Source organism: Macrotis lagotis, chromosome 4, assembly GCF_037893015.1.
Source record: "Macrotis lagotis isolate mMagLag1 chromosome 4, bilby.v1.9.chrom.fasta, whole genome shotgun sequence".
In the NCBI taxonomy this organism is placed as follows: domain Eukaryota; kingdom Metazoa; phylum Chordata; class Mammalia; order Peramelemorphia; family Peramelidae; genus Macrotis; species Macrotis lagotis.
In genome coordinates, this window is record NC_133661.1 from 116605859 (window position 1) to 116620510 (window position 14652).

Genomic DNA, 14652 nt, shown 5'->3' on the forward strand with positions numbered 1-14652 from the left:
TGGTCTGCTGTGTATTATGCAATGTTTTCTTTTCTTTTCTCATTTTGTATTTATTTTAAAATAAAAAAACCTTTTTTTTTTAAAAAAAAAAGGATAGATTAGGGTAGAGAGGGACAAGACAGGAAGAATAATTAGAAGGCTATTGCAATAACCCAAGGGAAAAGTGATAAATACCTGAAATAGGATGGTGGCTATGTTAAGAGAACACAGGCAAGAGATATTGTTGGAGGGTAGTTCAGAAAAGGGGAAGATTTGGCAGAAAAAATAAAGATTCTCTTTTGCAAAGGTTGAATTTGAGATGCCTAAAAGTTGTCGGATCTGAAATGTTTAGCCAGCAATTAGCTAGCTGTTGGTTTGTTCTCAAAGAGGAACATAACATCAGTAATTAATTGGCATGTAAATTGGATTTAAGGTCTGTGCAAAGTCACCAGCCTCACTCTCTCCTTCAGAGCCATCTGGGTCCAGTAGCAAGATATAGATGACCAGAAATGGTTCTAGATACAATGGGAAACCTCAGTTAGTGCTGAGCTCCTGATGAGTTTCAGTTTAGAAAAGTGACTAGGGGCTAAGTATATAGATCTAGGAATTATCTTCAAGGAGATAATTAAACCCATGAGAGTTAATGAGGTTAGTGAGTGGAGGTGTATAAAGAGAAACTAGGGTCCAGAACAGAGCTCTGGGAAATTACAGATTATGAATATGGCACAGTGACTGGGCAGGTTGAAGAACAAAAGATCTTGAAAACCCAGAGAAAAGATAGTACTCAGGAACAGAAGATTGCCAACAGTAACAAATATCAAATACACTGGAGAGAAAAGGTTTTAAAAAAATGAGAGAAAAGAGTTCATTAGCTTCATCAATGAACAAATCAATAGTAAGTTTGGAGAAAATAATTCAGGTCAATTGTGAGATTTGAAGCTGGATTTCAGAGGCTTTAAAAGAGAATGAAAGAGATCAGCTTCCTGATTCACAAGATAAATGCCAAACAGATTCATGACTTCTTGTTCTTCCTTCATTCCAGAAGAGGTCCAATGACATTACAAGCATGATATCTGACTTGTTTATGAATTGAATTTGAGTGAAACAGAACTATGTATCAGTCTTCCTCCTAAAGAGTCATCAGAATCCAGTGGCAAGAAAAAGGTCAAAATGACTGACCATGGGTCAGGATGCAGTGGGTAATCTTGCCCTTTCTTAACTGCCCTTTCCTCACGTTTGTCTACGGCAACAACCATTCAATGACTAAGGGCTAGGAAGAACTGAGACAAAAGATGGCTTAATTTACCATTCCAAAAAAATCAATCTGGAAGGAAAAGATATTCATAGTTTTTTGACCAGAACAGAATCCAATTGCTATTAATACTAATTTTAAGCCATCAAAACCCAAATAATGAGCTTGACTGGGCCTATTATTAGACACTCAATGAAAGAGAGAGCATGAATTGGGTTTAAAACTAGTCAAGTAGCTCCACTAAAAACACAATGGTGAAGAAATAGGAGAAGGAGGAGAGAACAAGAAAACAAAGAAAAATAACAAGAACAAGATGAACAAGAAAAAGAAGACAAAAAAGATTTCTGAACTTGTTTTCAAATTGAGACAGTTGTTGTAAAACCTTCTAAGAACCTAGTTTACTTCTTCCAAAAAACAGACACAGCACCTATGGGAGGAGTAAGCTTATATCATAACAGTAAGTGAGGCACATGCGTAAAAATATGTGACAAGGTTTAACCCACATAATCTGCTCTATAAGTCCTTTCTGTGTAGAGATCTCATAAAGAACCCTTAATGGTATTCATCTTTCATTCTCAGAGGACTAATGACAACATGAGCATGATATAAACTGGATTTGAGTGAGGCAGAGCTGCACAAAGTCATCAGCCTCATTCCTTCCTCCAGAATCATCTGAGTCCAGTGACAAGACAAAAGTCAAAACAACTGTCCCAGGATGGTCCAGCTAGGTGGCTCAGTGGATAAAGTATTGGGCTTTTAGTCAGAACTCCTTTTCCTAAGTTCAAATCCAGCTTCAGATCTTTACTAGCCATGAGCCTGGGTTTCCTTATCTTTAAAATGAACTGGAAAAGGAAATGGCAAACCACTTCAGTATCTCACAGAGAGTCAGACATCACTGAAAAGAATAAACAACAACAAAAATTTGTGATTTGGATTTAAAAGGACATACCATAAACAAATTAGAGAGAACAAAGGAAAATACCTTGTGCAGTTGACTCGGGATGAATCTAAGACCAAACAAAGGCTGAAGAGGTTCACAGAAAATAAAGCGGACAATTTTAATAATTGAAAAATTTTTGTAAAAACATAATCAGTGCAGTGGCTTGGAAAAAATTCAGTGCCTGGCATATAATAAATGCTTTAATTAATGCTATTTAAGGCATTAATTGATGCTTGTTACTTGATAAAATTTTTGTATTTTACTCCCCCCCCTTAAAGTTAACATATATATACATATATACATATATATATTCATTTATATATGTATGTATGTGACAGGCACACAATGCTTTACAATCATTATTTCATTTGATCCTCACCATAACTTAGGTAGTTATTATTATTATTATTTTAATTTTTCAGATAAGAAAATTGAGTTAGAAGTTAAGTAACTTGTCCAGGGTCACACAGCTAGTGTCTGAGGCTGCATTTGAATTCAGATGCTCCTGACTCCAGCCCCAGCTCTGTCCACTGAATTGCTTAGCTGCCTCTATCTAGTGGTAAATACAATCTAGACAGATTCTAATTTTCCCCCGCTTCACTCAAGGCCCTACTAAATAAATGCCTTATTCTTTACGCTTGCCTTCTTCTTTCATTCATTTGATGACTTATGTCTTAGAGTACATGTTATTAACTGACCCTCTGGACAGCATCTTCTTTTCTATCAAAGAGCTACCTTGTACCTAGCAATCAATCTGACAGGAGTAAAAAGTAAATACAGCAAAATAGTTCAATCGAATAGCATTCCCTACAAACGTCAGTGTGTTCTTTCTGAGTAGGAGCAACTTTTCCAAGGTGAAATTTCAGCTTTTTTCTTGATGGGACTACTTGGTATACTGGAGAAAGGGGTTTTGTGAAGATTGATGCCAGTGTTGTCAGCACTACATAGGGAAACTTTTGGAAAGTAGAATTAAGTTAAAAGTATATTAAGGAGGGGCGGGTAGGTGGCGCAGTGGATAGAGCACCGGCCCTGGAGTCAGGAGTACCTGAGTTCAAATCCAGCCTCAGACACTTAATAATTGCCTAGCTGTGTGGCCTTGGGAAAGCCACTTAACCCCATTGCCTTGCAAAAACCTAAAAAACAAATTAAGCAGTTACCATAAAACAAGGTATATAGATAGATAGGGCACCAGAGATGGAAAAGGTAACAGAAAGCGTAATAAATGGGGTCTAGCCCCAAAGAGTACGTCTGGAACTTAAAAAATCCTAAATCGGAAGGCTCTTAAACTGGCCCCAAACTCCCCTGCCAGTCTACCCACACAAATGCCTCCTCCTTCTTTGAGACCTTCCTTTATGTGGAAAAAGGACCGAGGAAAATAAATAGAAATAACTTACAAGTGAGGGGAGGGCATTTCAATAAATGCATCTTCCTAAGAAAATGAAACTAAATTCTAGAATCATATCGCTTCAGTTCAGTTCAATAAACACGTATTACGATGTGTCAGGCACAGGTTACAAAAAGCAGTAAGACGGGTGCAGGTGAGAGGCAAAGGTGACCCAAAGGTGGGGGACGGGCACAAAGAGCTCCACTCTGCAGCTGGGAGTCCCAAAGGCCTTGTCCCTGCCCTCAAGAAGCTTATAATCTAATTTACCTATTGATCCCTCCCCCACCAAAGCCACTTCTGGCTTACTCCATCTTCTCCTGTCTGAATTCCTGTGCCACCAGCACTCATTAGAGACTCTTTTCTTTCACTGATCCGCGTAGCAAACCGGAGCGAGGGAGAAGACGCTTCGAACAGAGAAGCACCTACGAGCAGGCCAACATCCGGGGCTCGAACGCGGGGCGGAACCGGAAGCGGAAGTGCGTTCGGCGCTCGGCTCGGCCGGAAATAATCTTGCTGCCAAGGGGAGCACCGGAAGTGGCTCTCGAGGTTGGCGGCCTGAGAACGGCGGCGGTGAGCACGGTCGTGGGCGTCACGGGGGGAGGGACGGCCGGTCCCGCGTGTTTCGAGAGTTGGCCGGGGCTCCGGGACCCAGCTGGGAAGCCGGTGGGCGAGCTGGTCAGGACTAGTGCCAGGGGGAGGGCGAGCTCCGGAGCCGGGGCGCCCTTCGCCTCCCCTTCCGGTGCATTCCAGCCAAAAAACCCCCAAACCTGTGACAGCAGGCCGCGCGCGCAGACTTCCAGTCGGGATGGTTTCATTTCTACTGCATCAATATATTATACTCTCGGTTCTCTAGTGAATCAGTTGGCTTTAATGAAATGTAGCATAAACTGATACTGAAGCCTTTGCTTCTTTTGCCTCCCTTTCCTAACGTTTATTGTTTCATGTCTTTTATCAGGGACTTAGATTTCTGCACCAAAAAAAGCAGCTAAACCGTATAGCAGCCCTAAGCCCCTGAGGTAGGTGAAGCGGTTTTTTGTTTTTTTAAGCGATTTGGTCAAGAAATGTGATTTATTCATCCGAGTGAGCCCCACAGTTCATTACACTGACCTAGTAAATGTAGAGCAGGTGCACCAAAAAGAAATTTTTTTTTTTAGGTTTTTGCAAGGCAAATGGAGTTAAGTGGCTTGCCCAAGGCCACACAGCTAGGTAATTATTAAGTGTCTGAGGCCGGATTGGAACTCAGGTCCTCCTGACTCTAGGGCCAGTGCTGTTTCCACTGCACCCCTGGACCAGCATTTCTAATGGTAAAGAGTTATATCGACCAGTTTTCATAGAAAAGTTGAAATGTTGAATATATTCTTAATAACCATTGGTGGTTATAGTACTTTGGATGGTAGGTGAAACTGGGTCTCTTGAAGGCTGTGGAGTTAGGGTTTGATATTTTTAATCGTTTGAATTTATACTCATTTGGAGATGGAGGAATTAAATAATTTGGAGTTAAGTACTTTGAAGAGAGTGTTTTTGGCATTCCTGCAAATTTTCAAATCTATAAACATAAACATAACGGAGAATCTTGTGTTTAAAAAGAGGTATATGATAAAATAATGATTTAAAAATCTCCAAGAAATTTGAGACTTTATTTTTTGCATTGCTGTGTGGCCTTGGTAAAGTTATTAGTTTCTGTTTTGGTACCATTAGAATGACAAGAATATTGATGTTAGGTGAGAGTCTCCGTATTGGTTTTAGGATGTATGCTGCCATCCTTTGGTATGACCTTATGAATAAATATGTGAGATAGAAAATAGGAATCATCAAAGTATTTGTAACTTCAAATTATTTAAATCCTCCATCTCCAAATTAGTTTAAATTCAAATTATTAAAAATTTGAAACCCTATCTCAGTGACCTACAAGAATAGTCCTTCAAGTGACCCAGTTTCACCCACCATCCAGAGTACTTCAACCATCACTTGTTATCAGATGTATTTAGTATCGCAAGTTGTTAAAGAAAAATACAAGTGAGTTCCAGGATGTCAGATAAATTATAAAGACATATTTAATACCAAGGAAATGTGCCAAGATAAAAGTGGGCATGGGAATCTTGGAGTATGAGGAAAGAGCTTGTGGGATTGTAGTGAAGATTATCTCTGTAAACAGAAAAGAGATTTAAGGTGTTTAGAGTACTTGTTCAATGACAGAGCAGACATCGTCTTGTTAGAATGTAAGATTCTTGAGAGCAGGGACCTAGTCTTGTATTCCTTATCATACTTCATACATATCTTATACTTATTAATTTTTTTTGTTGAATTGATGATATTGATAAAAGAACACAATTCCATTTGCTGAGCTTAAGCCTGTGAATCTAGGTAAATCCCCAAGTCCTTACAGGATGCATCAGAAAGCTCTTCTCTCTCTCCCCACCCCTGCCCCCCTAGGGCACACAAGCAATCTCTAACCTCATTTGTTCTTAAGGAGCTAAATAAGGTCTACCTTCAAAAACCAGGCTATTGTCAGGTGTAATTTGATTGTATGTAAATTTCAGTGACTATAATACTTAGACTTAAAGGAATTTTAACATAAGCAATTTTTACTTAAAAAGTCTGAACAGAAAAGAAAGCTGAGTGACTTGGCTTCTTTCTAATGCTCAATTTTGAAGGTAAACTTTTAAAAATATGATTTAATAATGATGAATATTTTGTACTTGTACTAGGATTTGTGTTTGATTTCTAATAAGTCATTAACTTGCTATGTTAATAGAAAAAAAATAATTTAAATGAAAATGTATCTCAGTCCCCAAACTCTTCTATAACTGGGGCCTTTTTTCTTTTTAGATATATTATCATAATATAAGTTTAGAACCAAAAGAATAAAAAATAACCTCCTTAAGGACAAGGACCATAGATTATATTTTGCCCAACACCTTGCATTGTATATTTATTGATTCTGTATATATAAAGGTATCTGACACATCAAACAAGTCTATATTTTCTATTATCTCTTCCTTGGCTTAAATAACCAACATTGAACTGACTTGACCTTTTAAGTTTGATTTTTGAGATGGCCATGGCTATAGATGGATTGATTGGGAAGAATTGAAAAATTTGATTCAGACTTGAATACTTTGCAAAGTACATTATACTGCCACTGGAATGAAAAATCGTTGATGCCCAGTGGGCATCATTCTATATATAGTTTACCATTCTAGTCTGAGGGAGGTAGCATATTCAATGAACTGTCTCCAGCAGGCAAATTATATTATAGGATAGGAAGTAACATATAACACTGGTGGCAAAAGCCTGACAGGTGATAATAATGTCTATTTAATCAGTAGGACTGTTAGAAGAATATAGGCTCTTAAGGGCAGTTTTTACATTTATAAATTCTAATTACTTAGCTTGCACATATGATGGAAACAATCTGTAAATGGCTTTCTTTTTTTTTTTAACCCTCCCCTGCTGGAGTTATTAGCTTCTAACTTTTTTTTTTATTATTGCCTCTTATTTCTTTAGTACATTCATTTCTAAATAAAACTTTCTTTTATAACAATGACTAAAACAGAAAGGGACAAATTATATGCCATATTCCAAAACTTAGACTGCACCCACCACCACTACCACCTCTGCTGTGATAGGGGTGAGGCAATGTAAATGGTATTTAAATACAAATTGCATTTTTTTAAGTTTCAGCTGGTTTCTGTTTGCTCACTACAGTGCACAGTTCACAACCTTATCAATAAAAACCAGTTTGCATCTGTCACAATTAGTGGATCAATAAGTATTTATTAATGCTTTTGATAAAGGGACATAGGCTCTTTTTCAAGGAGGGGTAAGAGGGATCTTCTTGAGCAATTGAATTGGGTGGGTCTTCAGTTCATTGTCTTGACGAGATACCCTGGAAGGGAGAGACTACATAAGATTCTCCATTATAATTTTTCCCTTATTAAGCCCCCCCCAAAAGGAAGATCTGAAATAAATAACAGAGTACAATTATGTAATGTAGTTGTGCTAAACTTAAGTATATATTTTAAAAAATTTTTAAAATATCTATAAACTCTATACTTAAAGGAACACATGAGCACACTTGTATAGAGCCATTTTGTCTCCCCCTTTCCCTTTCTCCCTCTGCACCTTATTTCAGTAATGCATATTTATTTTGTTTTGGTTTTTTCATCATCTGTTTTTGATTTTTTGATCTGGTTTCTGGTAATAAACCTCTCATAACTAATCTAGGTTGGTCTTCAGGTAATAGTCTGTCACTTTGAAGACTTTCCTTTGTTAGGACTTGGCATTGGTAAGTGTCATTGTATTGGATTTACCCTTTGAGAACCCAAACTCAACATCTGGAATGTTGAGATCTTGAAAGCAAGACTGTATTAAACCTATTATTATTCACTATTATTCACTAATTAGAAAGAAAAATTCAACTATCTCTGCTGATAATAATAATAGTATTCATATGGTATTTTAAGATTTCTAGAGCATTTTTACAGGATAGCTTCTTTGATCCTTACAACAACCCTGTCATGTAGGAATAATCATTAGCCTTTTTTTTTTTTTTTTTTTTTTGAGAAAAACAGAGGTAAAGAGACTTGTTCTAGGTCATACAGTTGATAAATGTCAGGAAGTATTTGAACTTAGGCCTTCTTGCCTCCCAAGTTCTGAGCTCTGTCCCTTGTACCACCTAGCTGATCCTTGACTTTTTTTTTAACACTTTGAATTCTGAATTCTCTCTCTTCATCCCATCCCACTCCTACTCATTGAGAAAGCAAGTTAAAAATGTGAAATCATGTAAAACATTACCATATTACTCATGTTGTGAAAGTAAATATAGTGGCCCCCCCAAAAATAAAAGAAAAACTTCAAGGAAAATGAAGTTTAAAAAAAGTGTGCTTCAGTTTGTATTTAGACACTATCAGCTCTGTCTTTGGGGATGGATAGCATTTTTTTTTTTTATCATAGATCCTTACGTTACAACATTGCTGAGAGAGGTAAATCAGTCACAGCTAATCATCCTGCAATATTGCTGTTACTTTGATATAGTGCATTTCCATTTCATCTGTTCGTGTCTTTACAGATTTTACTGAGAATCCTGTTCATTTCTTATAGCAGAATAGTACTCCATCTTAATCACTAATCACATACCACAATTTATTCAACCATTCCTCAACCTTGCCACCAGAAGAGAGCTGCTATAAATATCCTTATACTTATATGTTCTTTTTCTTCCTGTTTTTCATCTCTTCTGGAATTTAGACCTGCTAGTGATATTACTAGGTCAAGGGCTAGGTATGGTTTTATAGTTTTACAGTTCCAAATTGCTCTATAGAATTATTGAATCATTTCACAACTCCAGCAGTGTACTGATGTCTCATTTTCCCTATAGTTCCTCTAATTTGTCATTTTCTCTGTTTACCAAACTAATAGGTATCCACTACTCAGGATTGTTCTAATTTGCATTTCTCCAATCACTAGTGAGTTAGGACTTTTTTTTTTAATCTTACCATAGATAGCATTAATAACCTCATCTGAAAACTGTTCATATTTTTTTTATCAGTTATTATTTTTGATCATTTTGATCAACTGAGGAATGGCTCTTAGTTTTTATAAATTTGACTTAGTTCTCTATGTTTGAGAAATGAAGTCTTTATCAGAGAAACTTGTTTCAGTTTTTTTCCCTCACACTGCCAACTGTATTTCACTCCCTATTACCTCCACACTCTTTTATTTTAATCTCTCTTTCCTTTCATCCTATCCCTCCTCATAAGTGTTTTACATCTGACTATCCCATAATTTTTCTTCCCTTCTGTCACCTACCCCCTTTGTCCCATCCCCTTCCCCTTCAATTTTCCCCTAGGGTAAGATAGATTTCTCTGCCAATTGAGTGTGTATGTTATTCCCTCTATGAGCCAATTTTGATGAGAGTAAGGCTCACTACTCCCCCTTAACTGCTCCCTCTCCCACTTCACTCAAAAGCTTTTTCTTGCCTCTTTTATGGGAAATAATATGTTCTACCTCCCCCTTTTCCTTTCTCCCAGTACATTCCTCTCTCACCCCTTAACTACATCTTGTTATATATTATCCCTTCATATTCAACTCCCACCTGTGTCTTATCCATATATGTGTCTTCTAACTGTCCTAAGACATGAGAAAGTTTATATGCATTATCAGTATTATCTTCCCAAGCAGAAATAGAAAAAGTTCAGCATTAAGTCCCTTATGATTTGCCTTTGTTATTTACCTTTCTATTCTTCACTTGAGTCTCTTATTTGCAGATCAAATTTTCTGTTCAGCTCTAATCTTTTCACCAGAAAGCTTTGAAAGTCTTCTATTTTTATTAAATGTCCATCTTTTCCTTGAAAGATTATGTTCAATTTTGCTGAGTAGTTGAATCTTGATTGTAATCCAAGTTCTTTTGCCTTCCAGAGAATATCATATTCCAAGCCCTATGATCCCTTAATGTAGAAGCTACTAAATCTTAAATTACCCTGACTGTGGCACCATGATAATTTAATTGTTTCTATTTGTTTGCAATATTTTCTCCTTGACCTGGGAGCTCAGATTTGGCTAACTATTCCTGGCAGTTTTCATTTCAGGATCTCTTTCAGGAAGTGATCTTTCAATTCCTATTTTAGCCTCAGGTTCCAGACAGAACAATTTTCCTTGATAATTTCTTGAAAGATGATATTTTTTTTAATCATAATTTTCAGGTAGTCCAATAACTTTTTTAAATTTTTTTTAGGTTTTTGCAAGGCAAATGGGGTTAAGTGGCTTCCCCAAGGCCACACAGCTAGGTAATTATTAAGTGTCTGATACTGGATTTGAACCCAGGTACTCCTGACTCCAAGGCCGGTGCTTTATCCACTACGCCACCTAGCCGCCCCTATAATTTTAAAATTATCTCTCCTGTATCAGTTTTCTAGCTCAGTTGTTTTTCCAGTGAGATATTTCACATTTTCTTCTGATTTTTCATTCTTTTGGTTTTTTCCTATTGTTTCTTGATTCCTCACAAAATCATATTTCCTCTTGCTTAGTTCTATAGTTTAAGGATCTATTTTCTTCAGTGAACTTTTGTATCTCCTTTTCCATTTGGCCAATTCTGCTTTTTTTTAAAGTGCTATTCTTGTCATTGGCTTTTTTGGACCTCTTTTTCCATTTAACTCACTCTAGTTTTTTAAGATGTTATTTTCTTCAGTATTTTTTGGTGTCTCACTAAACTACTGACTTGGTTTTCATGGTTTTCATGATTTTCCCATATCACTCTCATTTTTCTTTCCAATTTTTCCTCTTCCGCCTGATTTTCAAATCCTTTTTGAGCTCTTCCATGGTCTATGACCAATTCATATTTGTCTTGGAGGCTTTGGGCGTAGAAGCTTTGACTTTGTTATCCTTTTCTCTGTGTGTTTTGATCTTCCCTATGACCATGGTAACTGATTTTTTTCCCCTTCTTTTGTTTGTTCATTTCCCCAACCTTTGACTTGATTTTAACTCTTTGTTAAAGTGGGGCTCAGCTTCCAGGGTGGAGAGTCCATTGTCCCAAGCTCTTGGGGTTGGTTTGTTTGTGTGTTTTGTTTGTTTTTTGTTTTTACAATATTTATTTATTTTTTAGATTTTTCAAGGCAGTGGGGTTAAGTGGCTTGCCCAAGACCACACGGCTAGGTAATTATTAAGTGTCTGAGGTGGGGTTTGTACTCAGGTCCTCCTGACTCCAAGGCCAGTGCTCTATCCATTACACCACCTAGCCCCCCATTTTTTAAAAATTTATTTTTATTAAAGATATTATTTGAGTTTTACAATTTTCCTCCCAATCTTGCTCCCCCCCCCCCCCCCCCCCCACGGAAAGCACTCTGTCAGTCTTTACTTTGTTTCCATGTTGTACCTTGATCCAATTTGGGTGTGATGAGAGAGAAATCATATCCTTAAAGAAGAGAAGAGAAGTCTAAGAGGTAACAAGATCAGACAAATATGATATCTGTTTTTTTCTAAATTAAAGGGAATAGTCCTTGCACTTTTTTCATACTCCACAGCTCCTTATCTGAATACAGATGGTACTCTCCTTTGCAGACAGCCCAAAATTGTTCCTGATTGTTGCACTGATGAAATGAGCAAGTCCATCAAGGTTGAACATCACTCCTATGTTGCTGTTAGGGTGTACAGTGTTTTTCTGGTTCTGCTCATCTCACTCAGCATCAGTTCATGCAAATCCCTCTAGGCTTCCCTGAAATCCCATCCCTCCTGGTTTCTAATAGAACAATGCTCTTGGGGTTTTTTGCAGCTGTTTTCAGAGATACTTCTAGGAATCAGCAAGTTTTCATTCTTCCAGAGTCTTATGATCTAAAAGGAGCTTTGTGCCACTCTCCTGACCTGATCTGTGGATGACTGCTAGCACTCCTTTCTGCCTTGGAACTGTAAGAAGAGTCCCTGCTCTGTTGCAACAATAAACTCTGTTTTACTTCTCTTTTCCTGGGTCTGGCACCCAAGACTTCATCCTAGATCTGAATATGGTTAAAGCAACAGAGTCCTGTCTTAGGGGTAGCAAAGAGACCTCTGTAATCTCCTGATTCCCTTACCTTCCATGGACTGAGAACTTTGGAAGAAGCTGCTGATTCAGTGGCTCCTGAGACCTGCTCTTGGTTCACTGGGGCTGGGTATGCATCTATGCTGCTGAGACTTGTGCTCCACTCTCTCTCAACCTGGTGGGGCATACTTTACCTGCTGACCTTCCAAATTGTCTTTGGCAGTCTCTAGGCTGAGAGTTCTGGAAACCTGCACCACTGCCACTGATCCAGTTGCCCCACTGTCTGTCTGTCTGTACCTGTATTGCTGGAGTCTTTTTGCTCTGTCACAGCCCCACTGTTGCTGCAGTCCTTTCTCATCTCAGTGCAGCAGACCCATTTCCCAGATCTTCTGAATTGTCTTGGGCTAGGAAAATTGTTTCGCTTAGTCATTTTGTGACTTCTCCTACTATAGAATTAGAGTCTATATTTAAAGGAATTTGGAGGAGACCTCAGGCAAGTTCCTGCCTCTGCTCCCATGCTCCTAGAAAGATGTATTTTAACAGTAATGCTGTCTATGACAAATTGCTTTCTGTGGGGGGGGGGGAGTAAGATTGGGGGAAAATTGTAAAACTCAAAATCTTTAATAAAAAAGTAATATTTGTCTAGCTAATATTTTTTTCAATAAAAGATTTTCAGGATGACTGATTCTCCTGATGCTGTTCCAAATTTTGAAGAGATGTTTGCCAATCGATTCACAGAAGATGATAAAGAGTATCAAGAATACCTGAAACGACCTGCAGATTCCCCTCCAATTGTTGAAGAGTGGAATAGCAGATCTAGTGGTAATCAAAGAAACAGAGGCAATCGGTATGATTTTCTTTTTTTAACATAATTTTTAAAAAAAATATACTCTTAATAGATGTTAACAGACATTTCAATATATAAAGAACAGAAAAAAAGGATCACATATGAAATAGTATGCTTTTATTTCATAATGCTTTTTAAAGTGGGCATTAGATTTAATCTCAATAGGTACTCTTTTCAAATAACGTACATTTGATCAAATAAAATATAGCTCATCTAGAAAACATGATTTACTCAGTAGCTTCAGTAGTTTAGTAAGTATTTTTTAAAAAAGAAGCAGCAGAATTAATTGGGTCTGTTATTCATCTGTGAGCTACTATTTGCAGAAAGACAACACTACAATTAACTGGTTTCTTGTTTTTGGAAAAAAAATTTTTTTAAACTGACTTGTCCTGAGGACCATACACATTTTAATTGGACACAAATTTTTTTGGTTTGTCTTAGTTTTTTCAAGTATGTTTCACTTATAGTATCTATTTTCTGTAAGTTAAATAATATCTTCTATCACTAAGCAAAAGTATAAGGAGATAATTTCTGTTTCCCCAAAATACTTCAGGTTTGGGTTTTTCTATTAAAGAGGACAAGTTTTTGTTTTTATTTTGCTGGGGGGGAGACAGGTGATAAAAAAAATTTTTAAATTGCGTAGGATTTTGTGGAAAATGCTTGGCAAATTTTAAAGCATTATATAAATGAATTCTCATCAATAATTGCGTGGGATAATATTAAAACAGCTCATTAATTCTATGTACAATTGATTTTGCTTTGTATTTTTAAATATAATTTGAACTTTGAGGTAATTTTATGATTTATAACAGTGTTTTAACACTCTGTTATAGGAAAAAAAATTGTTTTAGAATATTTAAGTGAAAATTATACTGAAGACCTAGTTAAATCCAAGATTTAATGATTTTTTTCTGCCATTATAAAAGAATGTTAAACTGTTGGTACCTTTTTTAAAATTATAGGTTGCAAGATAACAGACACTTTCGAGGAAGGGATGGCAGACGGGGTTGGCCAAGTGACAACAGATCTAATCAATGGCATGGAAGACCCTGGGGTAATAACTATCAGCAGCACAGACAAGAGCCTTACTACCATCATCAGTATGGACAATATGGTTATAATCAGCGTCCTCCTTATGGCTACTATTAAAGTTGGCAACCATAAAGTAAAGCCAATAAATTCTTTTCTGTCATGTCAAAGTCTTGCCTATTCCCTTTGTTTAGTTATGGTTTTTTGTATATGATTTTATATAGATAACATTAAGCAACTTGAGACTGTGATGTACAAATAAACTAGAAAGAAATGTTGGTTACTGGAAATGATAAATCCTGTAAAGAAGTTATGGACAATATTGTTCAACTTCTACCTCAAATTCATCTTTATTTCATATTTTGTTAGTGCATTGAATTTCATTTGTTTCTACATGAGGCTGCCAGTAATCATAAGTTTGTAACACAGGAATAATTAGGAACAGGAAAAAAAGTTTCTTTCAAATTCATCGGAATATTTGTGAACATGGATGTGGTTATTTATGGAATTTTTCAGACTTTAATGAAGTAATTCATCAGAAGACATATTTGGCTTGCAAAATATTACTTAATAGCTGTTGAAACACATAATTGATTTACCTTTCATTTGACTTTGATGGTTTTGAAATAATAACTGTACTATGTGAAAGCCTATTTTAAAAGTCTGAGTTCTATACTAGTTAACAAAAGGAAGACAAGAATAAAGATGT

General features: G+C 36.7%; 1 protein-coding gene across 3 annotated transcripts; it reads left to right on the forward strand.

Moving 5' to 3' along the window:
- Positions 1 to 4041: 4041 nt before the first annotated feature.
- On the forward strand, positions 4042 to 14106 carry RAMAC (RNA guanine-7 methyltransferase activating subunit). 3 transcript variants are annotated; one of them, XM_074233963.1, is made up of 5 exons: positions 4042 to 4125; positions 4511 to 4571; positions 11159 to 11208; positions 12736 to 12914; positions 13877 to 14106. In XM_074233963.1, exons 4-5 carry the CDS (start codon positions 12745 to 12747, stop codon positions 14061 to 14063), a joined length of 357 nt encoding a protein of 118 aa, XP_074090064.1. In that variant the 5' UTR covers positions 4042 to 4125; positions 4511 to 4571; positions 11159 to 11208; positions 12736 to 12744; the 3' UTR covers positions 14064 to 14106. The 3 variants fall into 3 exon arrangements, with proteins under 3 accessions (XP_074090064.1, XP_074090063.1, XP_074090065.1); XM_074233962.1 differs by lacking the exon at positions 11159 to 11208; XM_074233964.1 differs by lacking the exons at positions 4511 to 4571; positions 11159 to 11208 and having other exon boundaries at positions 4077 to 4125.
- The last annotated feature ends 546 nt before the right edge of the window (positions 14107 to 14652 follow it).

Coding starts and splice junctions, on each gene's coding strand:
- RAMAC (XM_074233963.1), top strand. CDS start 12,745: ATGACTGATTCTCCTGATGCTGTTCCAAATTTTGAAGAGATGTTTGCC. Junction 12,915..13,876: donor CAAAGAAACAGAGGCAATCG/GTATGATTTTCT, acceptor TTAAAATTATAG/GTTGCAAGATAACAGACACT.